Consider the following 24,055-nt stretch of genomic DNA (forward strand, 5'->3'; position numbering starts at 1 on the left):
ATGAATCGTTTCGCAGAATGGGACAATTTTGTGAAAGTTTGTGGTTCGTGGAATGCAACGAACCACAAAACTCAGGGTTCTTTTTTCCCCCGTTTCATGTCCATCACTAGATGAGAACTTACTGGAGTTCTGGCAAAATGACATATACCCCAAGGTCATGGGAAGATCTTGCAGCATTTAAAACTGAGACAGTTTGTGTGTGTGTGTGTGCGTGCGTGCGTGCGTGCGTGCATGCACACACACGTGTGCGATGTGCATATACAGTTGTGTACATTTATCATTGATCATCACATTATACAGTCAGCTGGCATAAGCACTTGGTGAGAGTATTTATTTATTTATTTTTCACCTTTCTCATTGCGACTCAAAGCACAGATGAAACAAAGAATAAGGATTTAATCCTGGCACATTAAACAATGCAGAAATCTCATAGTAGGAGCATACCTACAGCAATAGACATTACACAGAAGTACTCTCTCTCTCTTTACCAAAGTATCTTTCCAAACCATTTCATTACAATATAGCTCTATTACTTGTGTAAAAAGCTCTCAAGAAAAATTTAGTTTTGCCTAGTTTGAGGAAAGGCAGGAGAGTGGGAGCTTTCCTGACCTCCTCAGGCTGGCCATTCCATACGGAGGAGGCCACAACAGAGAACGGCTTTCATTTTTTAAAAAAGTAAATTTCTAGCCCCTTTCCTAGGAGAAATATGAGGGGAATGGCATATCTCTGCTATGGGAGGAGCTGCTTTTTTAAAGTTGAGAATTCAGAAAATCTACTGCATCTCTTCGTATAATCGTAGGTCAGTATATCATTAAGATATGGTGATTTTTTAAAAAATTAAGAAATTAAAACCAGGAAGGGGGAAAGGAAGGTGGGAGGGAGTGGGCAGGACAAACAAAACCAAAAGAAACTTTATAAAGTGAAAACCAAAGGGGAAAACATCCACGTGAAATCAGGAGATAAATCGAAGCAGTATGTGGAAAAAATCCATGAGGAAAACTCCTATGTGATCTCAAACTGGATTTTTATTCCAAGAAAAAAATTGGCAGGGAGTGGGGAATTGAAGCTGCAATGAATTAGGGAATGAATAGGTGCTATGTCAAGATAAGAAAGAGATTGTTTTCAAGGGATATTTCACACCCAAAATCTGACTGGGCACATGATCAGCACAGCCCTAGCTTTAAACACATGACTATTCCTGGTTTTAAACCTGCTGTTCTGACCTCTTCAGAATAAAGCTATTCTCAACATTGAACAGAAAGGAAAGTTGGTGCAATGCCAAGAGCCAAGCTGTGTAGCATTTGGTTAAAAGATCAAGTCCCTGTGAACCCTGAAACTGGGAATAAATCTGGAAAAGATTGTTATCCTGGATGGTTGGAGTAGGGTTGCCAGGTTCCCTTACCCTCCCAGTGGGAGGAGGGAACTTGCACTTACCTTTCTTGATGTGTTCACACGCAAGTGACGCCATCATGCAGGGGCCAGGAGCACTCCCAAGCTCTGCACAGGCTCAATTTGGGCCCTAAATGGGATTGGATTTGGCCCATTTGGGGCCCAAATCCAACCAAGTGAGTGGTGGCAGGGGGACAGAGGGTGGGAGCCAGGGTTCCCCCACCCCCATTGGGAGACCTGGGATCCCTAGTTTGTAGTGAACTTGGCAGGTTGGAACTAAGCTGGAGCAGGCCTGTCTCTGAAGTTGAACTGGGAAACCAGGAAAGTCTGAGAAATTTACAAAGGGTTAGATAGTTTCAAGGTTGGTAGCCAATGGGGCTGTTGAAGGAAACTAGTGTTTTTTGAGGGAGCAAGACTGGTACAGAAAGGCTAGGACAGGCACAAAGCAGCAGTGAGGTCCAAGGAGAAATCAATAAAAATGCTTGTCAGTACCATAGCCAGTATTCTCTATTGCCACCTTTCCAAATAGACTTCAGATGGATGAATGGAAAGATCAGTTATTTCCTCATGGTCAGTAAAAACTTAACTGATGAAAGAAGCTTGACTCTCGAACATTAAATCCCAAAAGATCTTGTTAGTTTTTAAAGTGCTGCTGGACTAAAACCTTGCTTATCTAGTGCAGATGAGCATGGCTACCCACCTGAAATAATCTAACCTTAACAGATAACCTACAGTTTATGTTTATCACATTATGTTTATCGCACCACAGCCCAGACCCCCTGAGGATGGGCGGTATATAAATGGAAATATAAATAAATAAATTATGTCTGCTTCCACACACGTTGGATAATGCACTTTCAATGCTCTTTAGTGATCATTTGGAACTGGGTTTTCTAAAGGATAACTAAAGTGCATTGAAAGTGCATTATTCAACGTGTGTGGAAACGGCCTATTATTTTCCACATTTAATTTTTTTTCTGTGGTAAATAGTCCATCTTTTCAAAGCTACTTGACTACATATATTCATACCATATGACACAATTCCAAGTGGTGTGTAGAAGTACCGCTATTCAGTGTGACATCACTGGGCTCTGCTTCTTGTCTCTTGGAATTTCAGTTGTAGAGATCTGGCACTCCTAGCTAAAATTAGGACTTTAACTGCAGATTTAACTAGAATAATGAAACTCCATATACCATTTTCTGCCAATGGAAACTGATATTTTATATTGTCTCTATTCATGTTTGTACTAAAGCATCAGTCCTCCAATGTGAAGTATGTCCACACAATTTACAAGAAAGCAGTGACTTCCTGTGGAAAAATACGAACTTCTTTTCTTCCTTTGTGACCATTTTTGAGAACATTAAACAAATATCCCTCAAATTACTATGGCACGGGAATGTATGAGGAAACAACTCATCCCTCAGTCTGAAGTCTGATAGCTTGAAAATTACAATGTAAATGGACCAGGCTTCACTGCCCATATTTTATTCCTGTACATTAATGTGTATTGTAACACAATGTTTCCAAATGAACAATGCATGGAGTTGGAAATCTGGCACTCTTGTTCTCTGTCACTGATAGATTGTATAGCTCTGGATGAAGCATCAAATTGCTGCAGGTTTCTCAGCTGAAAGAGAATGGGGAAATAATACTTACCTCATGGGCTTACTTGAATGTTTAGTTAATGGAAACATGCATTATGAAATATTTAATGTAAGAATACATAGGGTAAAGCTCTCTGGGATGATCTATAAGTTCTACATTTCACAAGTCATTTTCTGGCTGGAAGGCAAGAAGCATCTGTTGTTTCTGCACTTAATTGGGTGCTATTATAATTTTATTGGCAAAGACACCTGGGCTGCACTCCCAAGTTCACTTGTTCCTGCAGATACACCACCCCATTATGGTACAAGCCTATGCTCACTCACTTATGAGGCAGTCACACTGATTTCAAAAGCACTTGGTTATGAACATTGTAAGCACACATCCTGAGATAAGAAAAGAAACATATGAGAAAACTACAAGTGGATGATCCATCAGGAACTGCAGGGCTGGGAGAATGCTCAAGGTTTTTGTATTGTTTTTTGAGCAGTTGATGAAGTCTACTAGTGAAGAGATTGGAGTTCTGGATACGTGGTGGGCTATGGAGTTCCCTCACTTCTTGTTGGTTTTGGCAAAGGTTCTGGACTCTTATAGGATGGGGGTGTGTGTGTTACATTAGGGTTGTTGTGCACCCTATATTTGTTTATGGAGATGAGAGGGGTGACGTGGCTGGTTGGTGGCAGAGCCCTATTACCATAATTACTTCAGTGATCTTCACAATGAAAACATAAGATAGACCTATATAATTATCTTCTGTATAATTATTAGTAGGGCGGGGGGGGGAATGAGATAATAGTGATTAAACTGAATGCTGTTTTGTGGGTGAAGGATGAGATATGAAGTGGGGATTTCCTTACAGTACCTCGGCTCTTAATAATAGCTTTATTCTATAGAGTCTATAGGCATACCTGAATGTCAAACAGCTTAGAGGCATGCCTAGCCCTGCAGAGCAGTAGACCTTTCAGGGTGTCACAGAACTCAAATGTACATTTACCTGAAGTAATCCCTTGAACTTTACAGGGTTTACTTCTCAGTAAACACATGAAAGATCAAGCTGTAAGTCTTCATGAGGGCTACTGTGTGAGAATTGCAGCTCCCTACAGCTTTTGAGGTCTCTCCACAGATCTGAAGAGGCATGGGCTAGGACAGCAGAGCATCTCCATTTTTCCCCAGATGGCACGAGAAGGGAGACCACCCCAAGGAGTAGAACCCTCATCACTCTGAGGAGGAAATGGCACAACTGTCCCCCATCCTCTCCTAATCTCATCTGGGTATTTATTTAGACATTTTGTTGCTCAGTTGTTTTCCCCAACAGGAACCCCATAGGGTTGCCAGCTTCCAAGCGTTATGGCATTATACCTTGCTGAAGTCATTCCCTTACCCAAACCCCATCCTCTTCATGCTCCAATCCCTAAATCTCCAGAAATTTCCCAACCTGGAGCTGGCAAGTGGCAACCCTACCACAGTGGCTTACAAATGTATCATGTAGGGTAGTCCATCATTGTAGCTATCACATCAGGAGGGATTCTGGAGGGTTTGAATACAGATAACAACTGCTGTCATGTCTACTGGAGTGCCAATTAAAGTTCTGCGTGAAGCAGAGGGCCATGTTTTGACCTATGAAACCAATACAGGTGAAGTGTATCAAGGGAAGCTCTTTGAGGCAGAGGACAATATGAACTGCCAGATGTCCAGCATCACAGTGACCTACAGAGATGGGTGCGTGGTACAGTTAGAGAAAATGTACATCCAAGGAAGCAAAATTAGATTTCTCATCTTACCAGATATGTTGAAAAATGCTCCGATGTTGAAAAGCATGAAGAACAAAAACCAAGGCACAGGGGCTGGAAGAGGCAAAGCAGCCATCCTCAAAGCCCAGGTGGCTGCAAGAGGAAGAGCACATGGAATGGAGCATGGCAACATTTTCCAGAAGCAAAGATAACTTTGGACTGTCTCTGCTGGGTGAACTAAAAGCTGTCAGAAGCCAATTGCTTTTGTATGTTCCAATAACGATGTTTCTTAGAAAACAGTAAAAAAAATGTACCATGTAAATGAACAGGAAAAACCATGGGGCTTTTCCATCAGTTCTTGCCCCATGCTGCATTGATTTCTCTCCAGAATTCTACATGCACAGCCAATATACCCCAATTCAGTCTCCAAACTGCTTCCCGGGCCTTTTTGCATTCTGCACAGAGAAAGGCTGCATCACCAGTTGCAGAATCATTCTTTTACTGGCTTTTCTCCCTGAGCGCATACCCCTATATTTTTTTTTCAGCGAAGTCAAACTGCAGCTTTTTGAAAGTACAGAATGCTTTCTTCAGTGTAAGGCTGACCCTAGCCCTGCCTTTCACCCTCCCCTTTACTCCCCTGCATCCTGATTTGTTGAACAGCAACCAATCCAGTTTTTTCCCTGGATTTTTTTTTAAACTGCAACATTGTAGCCTTGGTGCTTTAAAAAAAACCAAAAAACCATTGCAATGGATGGAGGAGAAAATGCTGTAATATGGCTAACACAAAAACTCTGCAGAAAGCCCTGAATCCCACTGGATATTTTAATGTTTCCCTCTGTGCTTCTTGTACTTTTTAGTCCATTCTTTTTTGGCTTTTTAAAAAAAAAATTAAAACATTGAAACATGGGGACCTTAAAAAAAAAACTTGTAAGTTTCCTTAGCCCATCAACTGACAAAACTGACATGTTCTCAGCCAATCAACTGACAAAACAAATGTATTCCCCAGAAAGCCCACACTAGAAACTGGGCATTTTTCTAGTACAGAAAAAATAAACAGACACCATTTTGGTTCAACTCCCTTAAGTGTGGAATTACAGAGGTTTAAAGTGGATCTGTTCCTCATGGATCAAATATCCAGAAAACCAAATATAAGTGTGCATGTGGAAACACCAAAGAGTTCCAAAACGACATCTGGGATCCACTGGCACCCACACACTAAAATTGGAATGATACAGAGACGATTATCATGGCCTTGGAAACTGGCAAAGTCCAAGCTGCTGGCTAAGAGACAAGGACCAAGAGGCTGACACTTCTGGCCCTGACCATGCTTCGGTGCCAGTGACAGAAGTTTAGCCCAGGTTTTGTGCACTTGTTAGACATGTTCCCAAGAATTCCCCTCCCTTGTTGAGGTCAAAGATCTCTTCCTCCTTCATACACTGATCCAAGTGGTTTGGAAGTAGATTCCTCCTGCATCTGTGGAGGATGGAAAAGGAGGAAGAACTATGGCTGTCTTACACCATGGATAACATGCTGCAGCCCTTGGTCCTATGTAGTGTTCCCAGGTTCCTATACCCTCCCAGAGGGAGTAGAGGGAACCTGGCACTTACCTCATACCGGTCACATGCTCTCTATTATCTCCATAATCATTGTCCTCCTGACCCAATAACTCTCTAAAAAAGCTTGCTTCTGCATGCTGCCTTTTTTCTCATGCTGCCTGGTTTCTATGACAGTGTGATAGCTGTATGAATGCATAAATCCCCCCATATACCTGCCCCAAGTGTGAATTTACCTCCTTCCTTGTGCTAATTTTGTTACCTACAAGAGGGCCAGTACATTGCTATTAGATATAACAACTGGGTGACCCACAAGGACTCGAGTGGGAGGTATCTCATTTTCCACTGTATCCCCCTCCTTCACTATTTCCTATTTTCTTTTTCCTGGCGGCCCCCATATCCTCTCCCCTTCCCCTCCTTTCTTCTCAACTTCCCACTCACCAGCCAAACCACCTTTTATCTACCCCCCATCTTCAGCTAAATTTATTTATACCCAACTTTCTGGGATCCAAAGCAGCTTACATTTTTCTCCAGTCCTCCATTTTATTTTCACAACAACCATTAAGCTGAGAGCATGTGACCTGCCCCAAGGTCATCCAGTGAATTTTCATGACAAACTGGGAATTCAAACCTGAGTCTTTCAAATCCTAGTATAAAACTCTAACCACTACACCACACTGAATTTTGTACAGTGGCTGCTCTTGACTAGTAGCAGGCAGCTGTACCTGCCAAATGTTGTTGCTGGTCCTGGTCCTGTCCTCAAAGGCTAAAAGAGGCCTGGAAACTGCCATGTGCCCTGCCTTTTACTGATAGAAACCAAGGCTTGAATGCTGGCAATAATGTTGTCATTACCTAGCAACCCCCAGAATGAGCCATTTAAAAGGGCATTAGTTTCTTAAAGGTACAGGTGCTGCTTCCGTTGTTTGGGGGTATGGGTTAACCCTCCCCCTTCTCAGTCAGACTCTGACATCTGAGGGATGGAGCCTAGGACTGCTGCATCCTCTTTCAGCAGTAGGCCACAGACAAAGATTCAGTCATTGAGGGAGGAGGGGGGTCTCTGTCCCACCCTAGCCCCACACTCCACTGCTTTACACCTTTCCTCTTGACTGTAAAGTAGAGATCTGGTCTGTCCTCTTTCGCTACCCTTTCTCCAGCCTTTTAAAGGATTTCCTTTGGGCAGGACAGCCCTGAGCTCGTTTAAAGCCCAGTGCAAGGGTCAAGGTCCTGCTGGGTGTGGGAAACAGAGATGTTTGGGTATATGATTCAAAGCAGCCACTTCCTCCCTGGCAACTAATCTCTGTTGTCTGGAAATCAGTTGTAATGCCAGGAGATCTCCAGGCCCCACCTGAAATTTGACAACCATAGTTTGGGGAAGAAGAGGCTCCTGCTTCTGTTTTCTTGAGCTGAAACAGCATAAGGGGAGTTACCTGCCCCATTTTGGAGACACATGGGCAATGGGAACTCAAGCATGACTTATTACAAAATGTGACATGTAGTTTGGCCTTTCGTTTGGGTCTAAAAGTCAAAAAGAAATTTCATTTGGGTTAGTTACTCTGCTAATGTACTGATCACATTTGAGGCATATTTTGACTAATTACTTTCTTAATGCACATCCCCAATACAATGTATGGGCAATGTATTGCTTTGAACAATTATAATCCATATTTGCATTACCTTAGAAGGTTTTTAATTATTTTTATTGACATACAGTTTGTATGTAATGAATGTTTGTAATCCAACCCACCCCAAAAGCCCGTGTTGAAGGCATAGGGCTGCCCAACATCCGGGTGGGTCCTGGAGATCTCTTGGTATTACAGCTGATTTCCAGACTACAGAGATCAGTTCCTCCAGAGAATCTGGCTGCTTTGGAGGGTGGACTGCATCCTACTATATAAAAGACAAAGCGTGTTCCTGAAAACTTACTTCCTGCCCTGGTACACCTCCAGAGGGTGCTGCCATGGAGGGAAGCCCAGACAAGGCAGCCTGTCCCTCCAGAGAGCGCGCCGCAGTGGGAAACCCAGGCAGGGATCAGTCATGGAGCAGGCGGCAATGCCTGCCCCCCCCTCACCCAGCCGGGATCAGGAGTGGAGCAAGTGGCAATGCCCGCTTCCCCTTCACCCAGCTGGGAGCAGACGCAGAGCAGGTACCAATGCCCACCCTCCTTCATCCTACTGGAATCAGGCATGGAGCAGGTACCAATGTCTGCCCCCCCTTCACCCGGCTGGGATCAGGCAAGGAGCAATGCCTGCCCTCTTTACCCAGCCAGGATCAGTAGCAGAACTGTAGGCAATGCATACCCCCCTTCACCCAGCTGGGATCAGTCATGAAGGAGGAAGCAATGCCCGCCTGCCCACCCTCCCCTTTCTAGAGCCCATTGTATTTTCCCCCACAACGGGCTTTGTTACTAGTGACATTATAACTTGCTGCAGGTCCCTCCCCTCCCCAAACCCCACCCTCCCCAGACTCCACTTTTAAATATCCAGGAATTTCCCAACCTGGAATTGGCAACCCTATGAAGACATTCAGAAAACAGCCATTTTAATCACATTACAGAAACAATAAATGCAGTCTCCAAACACCAAAGTGGTGTCTCCCTCATGGTAACTAGCCTTTGCCCCATTACAAGGAGCCATTGTCTCACATAACACATGACAAATATTCCTACTTTTGTCCAACAAAAGTTTGGAGGAAAATATGTGAACTCGCTTTGTTAAAACTGGCCGCCTGCACTCCATTCCTCCATTCCTGCACATTTACAGCATCTAGCCTCTGAGTACTGGTAATGTAGGGGCCATGAGATATGGGGATAACAGAGAAATGAGAGCCGGAGGCAGCAGGACTTGCTACTGGGTAAAGAGTTAGACCATAAATTTAAAACCCTTCAACCAGTGGATGATCAAAAGCTTTTGCTTGGCAGGCAGACTTTTGAAAATTACACGTATGCCAAAAACCTGCAGGTTTTGGGTTTCCTGGCTAGGGATGAAAATCTTGGATGCTGTAGGATTTATAACAAATGCTCTGGCACAATTACTGAAAATATATTTACAAGGGATAACCCCCTCCTATAAGGAGCAGTCTCAGTGAAATCAGCGATAAGTAGGAAGAAACACAGGAGTAAAATCTTGGGAGAGATACAAGGTGACTACAGTGGAAGGGAACGCTAAGGAAGTGAGGTACAACCAATTTAGTCTGGATTGGACCCAAGTTTACAACTTCAAAATGAGCAATTCTGAGACAGGAAATATACACTTACTGGCAAAAGTCCTGAAACCATCCTGGTCCTGAGCAAAGTACAATATTTCAGAGCTTTTATTGGCTTTCTGAAATGCGCTGAGCAGATGATGAGATTAGGAGTTACATTCAAAATGAAACGTGGGTTGTTAGCTGTACTTTAGTTTTTGCACAAAAGGTAGGAGAGGAGTAGTTTATTTATTAAGATATCTATACCTTTTCCATCATCATACAAAGGCTCTCTTCTAACTCCTGTTTCTTTTCTTCCTAGATGGCGTGTGTTCAGCCGCAGTGAAATTTTCTTTTAATTTTTCTAGAGTACCTACTTGTTCAACCTATTTCCCAAGATCAGCAACAGCAGATAACCTTTCCAAAATTATAGCTTAAATTCCCCAACTCATCTTTCTCTTCAACGTGGGATTCAGTGTAGTGTATCAGATAAGGTCAACGGGGTTTCCCTTGTCTGCTCAATGGGGAATCCCTTGTCTGCCACGGATGCCTAACAGGTGACGTTGGGCCCACCACAATCTCTTAGCCTCATCTACCACATGGGGTTGTTGTTGTGAGGATAAGGTGTGTGTGAGGACAAACTGTATGGTAAGCCACTTTGGGTCTCCACAAGGGAGAAAAAAGGATATATGTGTGTAATTTCACCATTTTGTTGAATATATTCAAGGTGCAGTAAGCTCATAACACTGGCGAGCAGCTCATAGCACTGCAAGCTAAGGATCCCAAGTGCCCATCATTTTACCTGCTTGCCCGCTGGTCTCGCATGCTCCCTGCAGACGTGATGATGCCACCTCTGGAAGTAACATCATTGTTCCAGCCACGGGAGTGCTCCCACGCTTTGTTTGGGCTGATTGTCAAAGAATCAGTTCCATGTAGAGTGTGGTGGGAGCACTCTTGCAGATGGCGTGACAATGTCACCTGCAGAAGAACATCATTGCATTGGCGCTGGGAGGTTATAAGGACCTGGGAACCCTATTGCAAGCACACTCCCAAATCCTCAGCATTGCACTTTAGGTAGCCTAATTCATCGGCAAATTTGGAGTTAACCATAAAGGGTGGCAGTTTGTCAATTATTGACAGTGAAATCCTAAACAGATTTACCCCAGTTGAACCCCATTGATTTAAATGGGATTAGACTGGAGTAACTCTGCTTAGGATTTCACAGTTTATTAATTATATTTTTAGAATTTTTATATTAATTATATTTTTAGGACCATGAAAATACCATCTGCTTTTTTGTTTTGTTTTGGTTTTTTCCCAGGCACCAAAATAACTTGAGCTTGTCTCTGTGCACATGGTTCCATAAGAGATCCACAGGGATTCCTCGACAAATCAATGCAGAACATGTTTCTAGTACACAGAAAGTTTGAAAGTCACTGTCCTGAGGGTATGCAGAGTGATACCTGTAGTATATGCTCTTGTCCCAGAAGAGTTTCACTGAAGGCCTTCATACTATTTCACAGTAAATGATCTGAGGACTTTAGCCTCAGTAGCTCAGACACATACCATTGGTGACTTGAGGAATAAATGGAAAATGGTACTATTTAAAAAATGGTCCTTCGTCCCATTAGATTGTGCAGAAGATACAATTATGTGTGGTAAGCATTTTATGTCTATTTTCTGATAAATACTTAAGCAGTTTCTTAAAGGTCGAGACACAAAACCATTGTCAAATGTTAAGCAACATGGCTTCCTGCAACATTCAGGACTGTCATTATATTTTCCGGCTATGATCCAGTTAAAGTTAATTTTTATTGTTTTATTGGTTGTTAGGCATGACTAACTTTAACTAGATGTATGTCAGAGTGATTATCTGCTTCAGATTTCTTTCTCTCCCTTTGAGGATATTGTGGGACAGATGCCCCATTCTTCCAACATATAGATGGGCTGTATGCATATAAGCATACACACTGCCAAAGCTGTAGCTAAAATCTGGTTTGTTTAAGCTATATTTCTAGTTCTGGTATTTATTTATTTATTTGAAACTCCTCTAAACAATCTTTCTGAATTGCATCTAAAGCAGTATACAAGAAGTTAAAACAGCATATATACAATAATAAACAAAATATTAGTTAAAAAAAACATAAAATCCAAAGCCCCAACACATCAAATACTAAAAGAATATCATCTCTCTTTCTGCCCTCAAATGCCCTCTTGAATAGCTCACTTTTGTAGAGTTTCTTGAAAGTTCTGCAGGAAGATGGATGTATCCCTCATAGCCTCAGGGAGGTAATTTAATAGCTAATGACGCTTTTTTAAAAAAAAAAAAATCTCCCGGCACTGCTCAGAGCCATAGTGGGAGGCCCAAAAGCCCTGCTTGCTTCATTTCTGCTGCATTAAAGTACCACCAATGCAGATGGCTGAACTGTGGGGGTCTGATTACACAATACATTAAATGTAAATTGTGTTGGATTATGTTAAACTCAAGTTTCCCCCACTCAACTCACATTTAACGTTTGACCCAATGCTCCATTTTAGATAGTGTGAGGGGGAATTCTATTGGCTCCCAAGACAACAGGAGCTTCATTATTCCCTCCCTTTCACCTCATGCTAGCAGAAAAAGGTTGCGGGGGTGGGCTGTTTGCCAATTGCATATGTCTCAGAGCTCCCCCCCACTCCCAGCCCTTTTTTTGCTAGCCAAAGTACACAGGGTGGAACAGAAAGAATGAAGCTCCTTCTGCCTCCACATGCACTTGGGAACCAATTTGTGCCCTACCCCCCAGACACTATTTTAAAGATGAGTGTCACATGAAATACAAGTTGGGTTGGGATTTTCCCCAATCCAGCTCACATTTAATGTATTGTCTAATCCAACCTTGATACTGCAGCTACCAGCCCAGAACAAGTGATACAAGCACCATCTAGTCCTCTAAATCTGCTGACTCCGGTCAAGCTCTTCAGAGCCAAGCTACAGATGACGGCTTACACAGGTTGGACACTTGTCAGCTTCCCTCAAGTTTTGATGGGAAATGTAGGTGTCCTGGCTTTACAGCTTGGCTCTCCATTACAGCTGCAAGACCAGGATGCCTACATTTCCCATCAAAACTTGAGGGAAGCTGACAAGTGTCCAACCTGTGTCAGGCGTCACTTGTAGCTTGGCTCTTAGTCTGAACAACACATTGTATGTTGTAAACTATAAATTTAATTAGTAGTAGTAGTAGTAGTAGTAGTAGTAGTAGTTCTACCCCTGCTTGTCTGCCTGCTTAACAGGACTTGAGTCCAGTGGCGCCTTAGAGACAAACAAGATTTTCAAAGTGGAAGCTTCCAAGAGTCAGAGCTCCCTTCTTTAGACATCAGTAGAAATGGAGTTCCTGAGCCTTCATGTCCCAGCCAAAGGTGTGTGTGTGTGTGTGGAGGGGGGTGTTACAAGGGAGGGCATCAGGATGTAAAGGTACAAAGCAGCTTGCTTAAAGTAGAAATTAGCATCTGTAGTGAGATAAGAATCTGAAGTCTCTGTTCAGCCCCAGGGGAGTCCATTGTTTTGAATTTGTGAATAAACTCTATTTCAGCAATTTCACATTGTAAACTCCCCTTGCAGTTTCTCTGTTTGAGGACAGCCATTTTTAGGTCAGCAATGGAATATCCTGGAAGATTAAAATGTTCTCCCACTAATTTTGAGGGTTGTGATCTCTAATGTTTAATGTCTTGAGCAACAGCCCCACTGTCCTTTCCCCAGAAATCATGTTTTCAAAGGGCACCATAATTATTCCGATACTACTAAACTAAACTAAAAAGGGTAAACAAATAAAGTGAATAGCTGTTGCACAAATGTGCCATAATATGCTTTTAACAAGGACCAGGGGTACCACTCTGCTCCCCTACACATGCTTCTACAGGCTGTACCGCTGGTGCAATCTGTGCCCTTTGAAAACAAGCGGTGTTAGTACCATTTGTGGTACTGTGACTTAAAATAAGAACAAGTCCATCTCTGGCCTGGGTCAGTGTTCCTGAATATTTTCAATACTGTTTGTAATTATATCCATAAAATCAGGTTGCTCACCTAATAATTATACTGATCCCAGCTAGCAGGAGAGATGTAGATTTAAGACCCATCTACTTCCATTATTTTTCTCTTTGTGTGCGCAAACTTTGCACAAGTATTATATCCTGAGCCTATCTATAACTATAAGCAGAAACAGATCCTTCATGATAGGAAAGTTATTTGCTGAGTTTGTATTTAGGATTATAGCTTCATTCTTTCAGATGTTGCATATTTGTTCATTTCCCTGCTGTCTCTCAGGGCCTCCCGTCTGCAAAGATTCCCAATGTTGAGCCGTAAGAAGTTTGTCTGTATATCATCCAAACTGCCAATAAAAAGGCATTCACACAATCAGATATTATACCACCCAGGAACTGGTTGCAACAGCAGGGGTTGATCTATAATACCATTCCACAGTTGATAGCTTTTTAAGCATCAGCATAAAAATATGTTGGTCGGGCTTGGAAATAAAAAGAAACATTTATTGTTTGACCTTTTAGCATTAACTTTGGACCTGGCTTTAAAGACGGCAGGAAGAAAAAGTGAAGTGATTCAGATGGCTGTCATTACCATGGCAGAACGTATGTCTTCCTCTTAACCACAATGAAGACGGGTAAATGGGTTTGGCAGTGCAGTCCTGTCACACTACATAATAGTATATCAACACATTTTAATACTGAACATTCTTCCTTAGAGTAACTGCCCCTTATGACACACATCCTTTACAGAAAGCCTGAAAGGGATAAGGGGTAAATTAAAAAGAAAGAAGTTGCTTTAGAGGCTTGTGATGAAATATAATGGTTTGGAGCTGGGATTTCTTTATACGATAACCAGGTTTCCTGTGTTCTGCAACATCTGAGGATATGACCACGTCAGCCAATTTTAATGGGATTTGTTCTGTTAGACACTGCCAATAGCTTATGCAGTATGCACCTAACTCTACGTGCTGAACTGCACGTGACTTGTGAGGTTTACAGAGCTCAAGTCAGTACCTCGCAACAAGAGGCACCAGCCTGACTAGGATTTTCCCTTGTGTTTTTATTTGCAAGAAATGCACAGTTTCAGCTGTTAAAGAGATCACACGTATCTTTCATCACCATGCTCCACTGTTCTGGGAAAATCACACTTTCCTTGTACTCACACAGCAATGCTTCATGGCTAGAAAAATGCAGTTTTTCCTCCAGCAGACACATCCCCTTGTAAATTGGAGCACTGAGTGTAGATCCTGTGACAACTGAACAATCACAGGATGTGCAGAATTCCCAAATTACAATTGGAAGTGCTCATTGGAGGAAAAGATGCATTTTCCTAACAACTATTCATCTACCGGCAGCCCAAATAGCCCAATTTAACCCAGACTCATCAGAGCTTAGGAGCTAAATATGGCTGGTTAGTTACGTTCAGTTCTTGAAGGGGAGACCACCAAGGAAGAGTGGGATTACTATGCATAGGAAGCCAAAGGCAAACCACCTCTATTAATCTCTTGCCTGGATTTGCCCATGAATGCAGTCACCTTAAGTCAGTTGTGGTGCAACAGCATGTTCTTCATATGCATCCACCATTTTGAGAAATATTTAAGGCGCTGGCTTCATTCTTTCTTGTAGAAGCTATACTGCTCTAGCATAATTTTTAAAAAATACAAGAACCAAGCTGGGAATACAACCAATTACCCCCGCACAATCACCACAGCAAATCTTGCCAGCCATTTCTTTTGGTTCCATTAACCATTTTTCTCCATCCCACTGCCTCTTGAGCTCCCTGTGTGCCCCCTTTCCAATTCTGTATTTACTACATAATTATTCTGCCCGCCCTCCTAGGAACTCAAGGAGGTGTTCATTAGTCTTCCTTCCTGCTTTTTCCTCTTGCAACAACTTTGTGAGAGCTAGGTTAGGCTGAGAAAGCATCTGACTCAAGATCACCCAACAAATTTCGGGGCAGAATGGGGATTTGAACCTGGGGCTCCCAGAGCCAAGTCCAGCATGTTAACCACTACACTGGCTTCCACTTCAACCCTTTTAATAGAAAGAAAGGCTATACTTCTCCTAGTGCACTGTGTAAATAGTGGTGATTCTACAAAAGCATAGCTAGAGCAGTAAAAGTGTGTGTGAGAGACTACCTAGAAAGATCCTAATGAAAGCAACGTTTTTATGGACAGTTTTTCTGCCCTGTACATTGTTTTCGTTAGCACTAGCGGAACCTAGTTTCCAGCTTTATTTCTCCCCCCTCCAAGTCCCTCCATATTTCTCCCCAAGTCCACCTATTTTGCAATGTCTTACACAGGGAGTGAGAATGATATTAGAACCCCAGAAGCACAGAACCGGTGTGACCTCCCCAGCTTTCAATGGACTGCTCTTTCATCTAGAGCCAGGGCAGAATGCAAGAACAATGGCATTGCATGGAAAAGGAGCCCAACAGCCTGAAGTAATTTTAAAATAGATCGGTCTCTTTCCTATCCCAGGCTTTGTTTTACCTTTTGGACATTAGCTACTAACAGGCTAATATGGTTTGCAAAAATAGGACCTTACAGACTAGCATTTGCTAATGGCTGGTAAGTATGTTGAGAAAGATTCTGACAGGCATCCAGAAATACATTTACAAGCTTCCCCTTTGATCCCTACTGGGGAGAATAGGGAGGAATAAATATCTAAATAAAATTAAACACTCTTCTCACTTTAAAAAGAAGACATGGTTCACACATGCAGGAAGTCAAGGTGGCAAAGCCTTAAGGGAGTTTAAAGACAACTAGAGACTCCAGTAGCAGGGCTTTTTTTCAGCAGGAACATGGTAGAACGGAGTTCTGGCACCTCTTGAAAATGGTCACGTGGCCAGTGGCCCCGCCCCCTGATCTCCAGACAGAGGGGAGATTAGATTGCCCTCCGCGCTGCTGCGATCTAAACTCCCCTCTGTCTGGAGATCAGGGGGCGGGGCCACTGGCCATATGACCATTTTCACCAAGGGCGATTTAAATTTTAAAAAGCTCCCCCCTTGTTCCAGCTGACCCAAAGTGACATCATTGTCTCAAAATGGAAAAAGCTGAGGTAGAAGGGATGTTCTCTATTCCTTTTTTAAATTAAGTCTAAACAAGTGAGAATTTCATCTAGTTCTATCAAATATCTTGCTGTTAGAAGATGCTCCCAGCTCGTTTATGCTGTTTCTTCAGCATAAAAGAATTCCCAAAGTGATATATTCCAGACTTGTAATCTTTTTAGTTTTATTCCCCACATTTAACATGGTCTTTATTATAACATTACTATCAGTGAAATCCTAAGCAGCGTTACTCCAATCAAAAGTGTAACTCTGCTTAGGATTTCATGTCCTCTGGACCAAGAGAGATACTTTAACTATATTTGTTCATTAAACATTCATGATGTGGAGATACCCATTTTATTTCAAGTTTTAGGTTTTACAAAAATGTCACCCTTGGTTTTAAAAGTTTTTCTCTGTTAGTAGAAGACAGACAGGAATAGGGAAGTCAATTGCTCTCAAGTATCACCCATCCTATCAATGGTGCTGAGATAAGTTGCCCAGTCATTCTGGCAACTGGTGGAAGGAGGGGCAGTACTTACTGAGATTCTTTTCCTTCATGTGCATGATTCTTTAAGAATAGGCCTGTTTGGGGCCAAAACTGGCCCTGCACAAAGTGTGGGAGCACTCCCATGACCAGCGTGATGATGTCACTTCCAGAAGTGATTTTGTAATGCCTGGCTGGAAGTACATGCACTGTACATTTGCCTGGGTTACCTTGCACTGGGGCAAGCTGCCAGGAGGTTTCCTGCCACTGGTGAACCTGGGAACCTTACTCTGAGAAATAGTCAGTCATCAAACTTTATAAATGCAAATGGTTTTCCTGGCTGAAAACAATGAAATGGCCAGCTCACACCATTGCTGAAATCTGACACCAAGAAGGTGACAGAGACTTGAAAGATATGGGGCTAGATAGGCTCAAAAAGAGTTTGGCCAAAGAGGAGGTAGGCAGAGAATAGGGCGGGAGGTTCCATTTTTGTCTGATTCCATCTGGGTGACTTATATCTGGGCTTCAATCTGCAGAGTACGTGTGTGGACTTTTTATTTTTAATAAATTCTTTCCTATTTTAAATGTGGGTTGTTGTTCTCTATACCATTTAGGCGTTCACTGTTACAACATACTATTCAAAACAGGTGTCAGGAGAAAGGAGGTGGTTGGTTGCTAGATTTCTGATAGCCTGGGAGTGTCCAAGAGCAGTAAGCCATCCCCATGCTAAACCGATGAGGGCAGTAGGAAGAAAGGCCCTCTTGACTGGGTAATTCTGAAATAGACCAGCTGGTGGCAGTGCATTGAAGTAGATAGGCAAGATAACCCTCTGAGAGCTGGGCAAGCAGGGAGGGTGGTGCATTCGTGGACCCAGTCGTGGGATGACCTAAATATCTTGGTGGGCTGAAACAGCATGGAGTCAACAGGGCCATTCCACTGCACATGATACGTTTTCCTCTTGCTAAATTTGCCCCTTTATAGTGTATGTTTGGAAAATGCTGTCTACTCTTTCATCTAGTCTTATCTAAAGCACCCAGAGAAATGCTTCTTGCCAGTTTTTGTAGTTCATAAGTAATACTGGTAGTGAATGAAAGTGAAATAAAAATTTGGGAATGATGCTTAGTTTAGCCAAATCAACTGCTTTTTCCATATCCAAAAAAGCTAAAACACCTGTATACTTATAATTACCCCCTTTCATCTTAAGAATTATTGTTCAATGTTATCTTTTAATTCATGCCATTTAATAAAAACATCCTCTTTTCAACAATCTATTATTTAAACGTAACATATAATATTTTCCCCATGAAAGCCACCATTATCTTTTTTAAAGTTTGGTTTAATAATTAATAGGATTGATTACTAGAGGGGGGGGGTTGTCTGTTCTGAACAGCAAACTCATTTTAGCTTAATTCCAGGAGTCTAGACTGTTCTTTTCTTGAGTTTCAGAGAACTCTTTATCCAGAGAATGGGAAAGTAATGTATTTCAGAACCACTTTAAGATCAAAAGATGGTTTTTGGTCACTGAGGCTAAGACAATTAGGGGTTAGAATTTTTTTTAGCATTTGTTAATTTTTTTAAATATGTGCTTTCCTATACACACTTAATTATCGCTTCTGTGATGGGGATGGGGTAGTACATATAATGCACTGGCTTACAGATAAGTACATAAATAGGATAAAATTACACAATAACAAAATTAAATAACATAAAACTACATAAATATTACCAATCATTCTGAAGCATCTGCCTTTCTGTTTTGCTGTAAGCCCTTTTGTATTAAAGCACAAGTTTATTGCTACCGAAGTAAGCTTCGAACTTGAATTCATTCATAACTACCTGCCCTTTTTATATGGTGGCGGTGGAAAGCACCACCAAGTCATAGCCAACTTATGGCAACCCCTGCTGGGGTTTTCAAGGCAAGAGATGAACAGAGGTAATATGCCATTGCCTCTCATGGCAATAGCAACTGTGGTATCTTTTGGAGGTCTCCCATCCAACTATTAATCAAGGCTGACGCTGCTTAGCTTTTCAGATCTGACAAGATCAGGCTTCTCAGGGCTATCCAGGTCTGAGACTTTCTTATATACTTATGAGTTATTATGTTTTCTTTTCTTGATGACAAAGAGCTTTGTGCAACTTGAAATTACCTGTTTTAATCTTAGTGTCTGACCAATATAACTCCTAACAAATATTTATATTTAGATGCAGCCAATGAAAGTCTCAGGAGAAAACAGTTGCCCAGATCAAAGACACGTGAAAATAATGGCAACTGTCTCAAGAGAATTTGAAATAAGACCATGTTCAATATAATCCTAAACAGAATTACACAAACACACACACACAAACTTCTACTGAAGAGAATGGGATTAGAAGGGTGTAACTGCTTAATAATGCACTATTTAATAGGCAGACACACTAGTCACCATCTTTTATTGCTATTGTTGTTTTTCAAAGAGCTCAGGGCAGCTTATATAATTTCCCTGTCCTTTATTTTATCTTCACGCAACATTCCTGTGAGGTAGACTAAAAGAGAGTGACTGGCCAAAAGTCACATATTGAGCTTCATGGCTGAGTTGGGAGTTCACTGAGCCTGGGTCACCTTCATCTCTCTCTGGCATCATAACCACCCACCTCCCTCTCAATGTGGCATTCTGGGCATTCTTGTCCCTGTCTAGGGGCCTACACCAAGTAGAACAGAGGATCTTTTTCAAGGTATGACTAGCAACCAGCAAATAAACACCATGTTGGTGTAAAGTAGTTGTAAACCCCAGCCCTCCCCAGTAGCAGAATAGAAAGCACAGAAACTGCAGCAGAAACAGCACTCCCCTAGAGAGTTCCTGTCAACTCCACCACCATCCAGAAATCACAGTGACAGTTCTGACAGCACCTTGATAAATATGCAACAATAGGCAGAACACCATGGTGATATCAAGGAAACCACCCCCTCCCCCCACACACAATGGAAAAGTACGTTGTTGGAACAACTCACAGCTTCCTGTCAGACCATCTGCAAACAAACGAGCAAGACAAAGAAGGAATAGGCATGAGTCTGGTCACAACAGTCATCCAGTTCATAGTCTATTGGTTAGGAGTTCAGCTACAATTATGAACAGCTTAGAGAGAGAGAGAGAGAGATGCCCAATCCTTTTAATGGAGACTTTGTGGGAAGAATTTTTTAACAGGTGATGTTATTTACCTCCACACCATGAAAAGTTTCATCCGCTCATTTCCACACATTAACCCCGTTAAAAGGGAAGACTTTTTTTGCTCCAGGTTGTTGGCAACATTCAGTGCAGCATACAGAAACCATATGCAACAGAGCCCCCAAGGGAAAGGCTTGCGTCTGACTGTAGTACCAAGGAATTCATACAGACAGTGTTTAGCAGACTACACACTAAGTGTTTGTATTGGTGTCTGTATGACAGGAAGGAGCAAAGAGTGAAGGTGATAAGGTGCTGTCGTTACTCGATAAGTGATTTACAAGGGTTTTCACTGATCTTCATTTGGAGAACCTGTAAAACATATGTAAACAAATAAAAACAATTTAACCATAACATCAAGATTCAGCTCTGAACAAAGGCTCCAACATGAATTAGCCTCCAAACTTCAAAGTGCTGTTCATTCTCATATAGTAAGTCAGTTCTAAGCAATCCTTGAAAAAAAAAACCCTAAAAAGCAAAAAGCCCAGTTTCCCAGTAAGATCTATAACAAGCTGAAAACGCACACTCCCTTGAAATAAATAGCATTATTAATAAAATAATAATTCATGTCTCTATAAGAGTAAAAGTTCATAAAGAGGCCACTACTGCTAAAAATCATTCTAAGTTTTTTGATCTTTCCATTTGGCATGTTTGACATAAGAGGAGTCACCTGTTAGACGAAATAATGCCTATTTACCACAAAAGAAGAAAGCCCTGTGTGACAGACTCAGCTTCAGATGCTGAGATTTCCAGACAGTAAGAGAATGATTGACATGTTTCCTCCCTCCCCGCCCCCGCCATGGGGCTATCCTGAAATGGCTGTTGGGGATGGAATGTTGGGGAAACTGTCAGTTGGAGTGGGAGAGAAAACAAGAGAGTTGGAGCTTTAGACCAGAGAGGGTTAGCCAGAGAATCCTCTGTGAGAGGAAATAATGTTTGTGAAATACTTTTAGCCCTAGGACTAAAGTGTGGAAAACCAGATCTGGGGATTAAAGAGGGCCAAGGAAGTGGGTAGAGAAGAGTCACCCCTTCAGTGCCAGGAACAGGGTTATAGCTCATAACTATAATGCCTGCCCAGTATCTAGGAAGGGTTTGTCTCAGTGGAGCACCCTTAAGGGGAAAGTCGTACTGTGTTTATGTATGAGTATATAAAGTATAACATCTGTGAAGTAGTGTCAATCTCTGAAAGAAGCCAGCAACCTAGTGTTAAACCAAGTGTTTTGTGCCTCACAACAGTGAAGTTGCTGAATAAAAACCTTTCTGTTACTTAATTTCAAACATCTGCCTACCTGCCTTTGGACATTAACCTACTGGAAACAAACCTGTTACCTTTTGAACCTCCCCAAGCCTTGTGTGCCAGTTTCTGCTAAAGGGAAGCGCAAACCTCTGATCTGTTCCCTACTAAGACTTGGCTGGGTAACCATTTTTAATCATCCTTAAGGGTGGGACAAGAAGGAAAGTTGAAGCTTAACATCATCAACCACACTACCAGAGGCTTCCCAGCCCAGTATACAGCTTCATAGGCTTAAAGAGGTGAAGTTTTACCTCAGGGTAGGGGAAGGTCACCCTAAGCCTCAGTTGGATGTGGGTTTGTGGCACCTGTATGTAAACTGATCTAAAAAAAGATTACAAACAAAAGTTTTTTATAACTGTATATAACTGGAACTTGTATTTAATCTTTTCTTGATGGTGCATGTGTCAAAAACACATTTCAGGTAGATAAGGGTAGCCATACATGCAGTGCACAGAATTGCTTGGAATTCTCATTTCCAGCTATAGCCTGTTCTGCTGCCACATCTTGTGGTTCCAAAATAGCCAGGAACATGTTGTCATGAGCGCTTGGCCAACACCAGTGATATGGGGGGGGGCGGATTTTTCAGTGATTTTTTTTTGCAGAAAAAAATTCAACCCCACATATGTAAATATAGTCTATCTATAGCTGTCAGAGCTGTTGTGTGGCAATTCAATCATATTAAATGGGCTAAATGTGGGATATGAAGCATGGACAAACCCCAGTGCTTGTACATGGCCCAGGCTTGTACATGGTGTGTTTGCCTTCTTTGGCTACCTTTCTTTAAATGTTGCTAACATTATGTAAATATATAAATTATTCATTTAAATTTGAATCAGAAAACCTGTACCAGCAATAAATGGAATTGAATGCTTAGAGTTTCCTAACGCAGCTGGTTGTTCCCTGCTGTCTTCCACAGTACATGCCCTCCTTACAGTAATGGTGTTGGATTTCTTTTTCATTTTTTTTTTGCATCTGGAATTCAGAGGCTGTTTTTACACATGCTGAATAATGCACCTTCAATCCACTTTCAAGGCACTTTAGCAGTCATTGGCAAGTGCATTTTCCTGTTTCACACAGTAAAATTCAGTTGCAAAGTACAGTGAAAGGTCATTGAAAGTGCATTACGCTCAGTATTGTCTACTCTGTCTGCAGCGGCTCTCTGGAATGTCAAGTGGGGGGCCTCTCAATTCATTTCATACCTGGTTCTTTTTTAACAGGAGATACTGAGGGTTGAACCTGGCACCTTCTGCATGCAAAGCAGAGGCTCTACCACCGACTTATGGCCTAGGTTTACTAAGCTCCCACTGGTGGCAGGGGATCCCTTGCTGCCAGCAGTTCCTTCCCACTGCCACTCAACTGTCTGGCAGGAGGAAAATGGCAACAAAACGGGGGGAAGTGATGAGCATTGCTACATCCCAATGCACTGACATCACTCCGTATGCCCAGAAGTGATATTAGTGTGTCACCAGGGATGCTTTCCATAAAGTTTTGCCCAAATGCTAGAGCATCCCTGGCAACGAATTGGTGTTATTTCTGGATGCTCAGAAGTTTCATTTAATTTGAAAATATATATATATATATATTTTACTTTACTTTTAGGATTACTAATTGTCTGGAGAAACCATAACATCCCTTTAAATGGGATGTTATCTACTAATTGATGTTATTTAATGTGATGAAAAGCTTCAGCTTCCCATTTCAACACATTAAACCTAACCTTAAGAGACAGAACATTTTCTCCAGGCCTGTGTTGGCAACTCCCATTTTTTAATACTTTACTGTTCCTGTCACATGTCTTAATAAAATTACTTGTATTGAGAGTTTTGGGATAAGAAAAGCTTAAAGAAAAGCTTAAGAAAAGCTTAAAAGACCAAGTAGTCGATCACGCTAGCTTGTGCCCTTTATATGTGTACTTGATATGGGCACTTTTTTATCACTCCACCAATCAAACGCACATAAAGAACTCTCTGCTGGTTAGAAAACAAAAGAAAATAAAAGGGATTGAAATAGATTTAATAGTCTGCTATTAGATTTTATTGTGCTGCTATTAAAACTATTAGATTTTATTATATTTTTTTCATAAGAATCACTTTACGCACCAATTGGCAGGAGCTACCATCAAGAGCTGGGAAGAAGGGTCTGTTCAAAGTACTAGTTCTTAATTAAGGTTCCAATTGATCCAGGGCCAGTATACCCAAAGGACCACCTGCTCCCATGTGAGATTGGCTGAGTTTGGAGATCTTCATTTGAGGCCTTGTTCTGCATGGCCATGCCGTCTGAAGGGAAGGGAGTGGCCACTAAGAACAAGGCCTTCTTTGTAGTGGCACCTCATTTGTGGAATAAACCCATCCAACCCTTCAGCTGGCTTTGAATCTGTTAATCTTTCTGCCCTAGGCTAAATTTTTTTCCCCTCTTTTTTCAGGCATTTATAAATGGTTAGTTTGGGAAGGGAGGAAGCATCTATCATTTCACTCCACAGACAGAGTTTAAAGATCTATTATCATCTGAAGTTTTCCTACCAATTCAGTTCAGGAAACTGTTGTTTTATACTTTTTT

General features: G+C 41.8%; 1 protein-coding gene and 1 long non-coding RNA gene across 2 annotated transcripts in view; one reads left to right on the forward strand and one right to left on the reverse strand.

The window, feature by feature from the left end:
• LOC129327396 (uncharacterized) overlaps nt 1–24,055 on the reverse strand; it is an 84,210-nt gene that overhangs the window by 50,575 nt on the left and 9,580 nt on the right. The window lies entirely within an intron of this gene.
• Nucleotides 4,554–4,934, forward strand: LOC129327394 (small nuclear ribonucleoprotein Sm D3-like). The gene has a single exon (XM_054976013.1). It carries the CDS (start codon nt 4,554–4,556, stop codon nt 4,932–4,934), a length of 381 nt encoding a protein of 126 aa, XP_054831988.1.

Source organism: Eublepharis macularius, chromosome 4 (genome assembly GCF_028583425.1).
Source record: "Eublepharis macularius isolate TG4126 chromosome 4, MPM_Emac_v1.0, whole genome shotgun sequence".
Lineage (NCBI taxonomy): Eukaryota > Metazoa > Chordata > Lepidosauria > Squamata > Eublepharidae > Eublepharis > Eublepharis macularius.

What these genes read in the sequence shown, in the direction of transcription:
- LOC129327394 (XM_054976013.1), top strand. Translation starts at nt 4,554, where the DNA reads ATGTCTACTGGAGTGCCAATTAAAGTTCTGCGTGAAGCAGAGGGCCAT.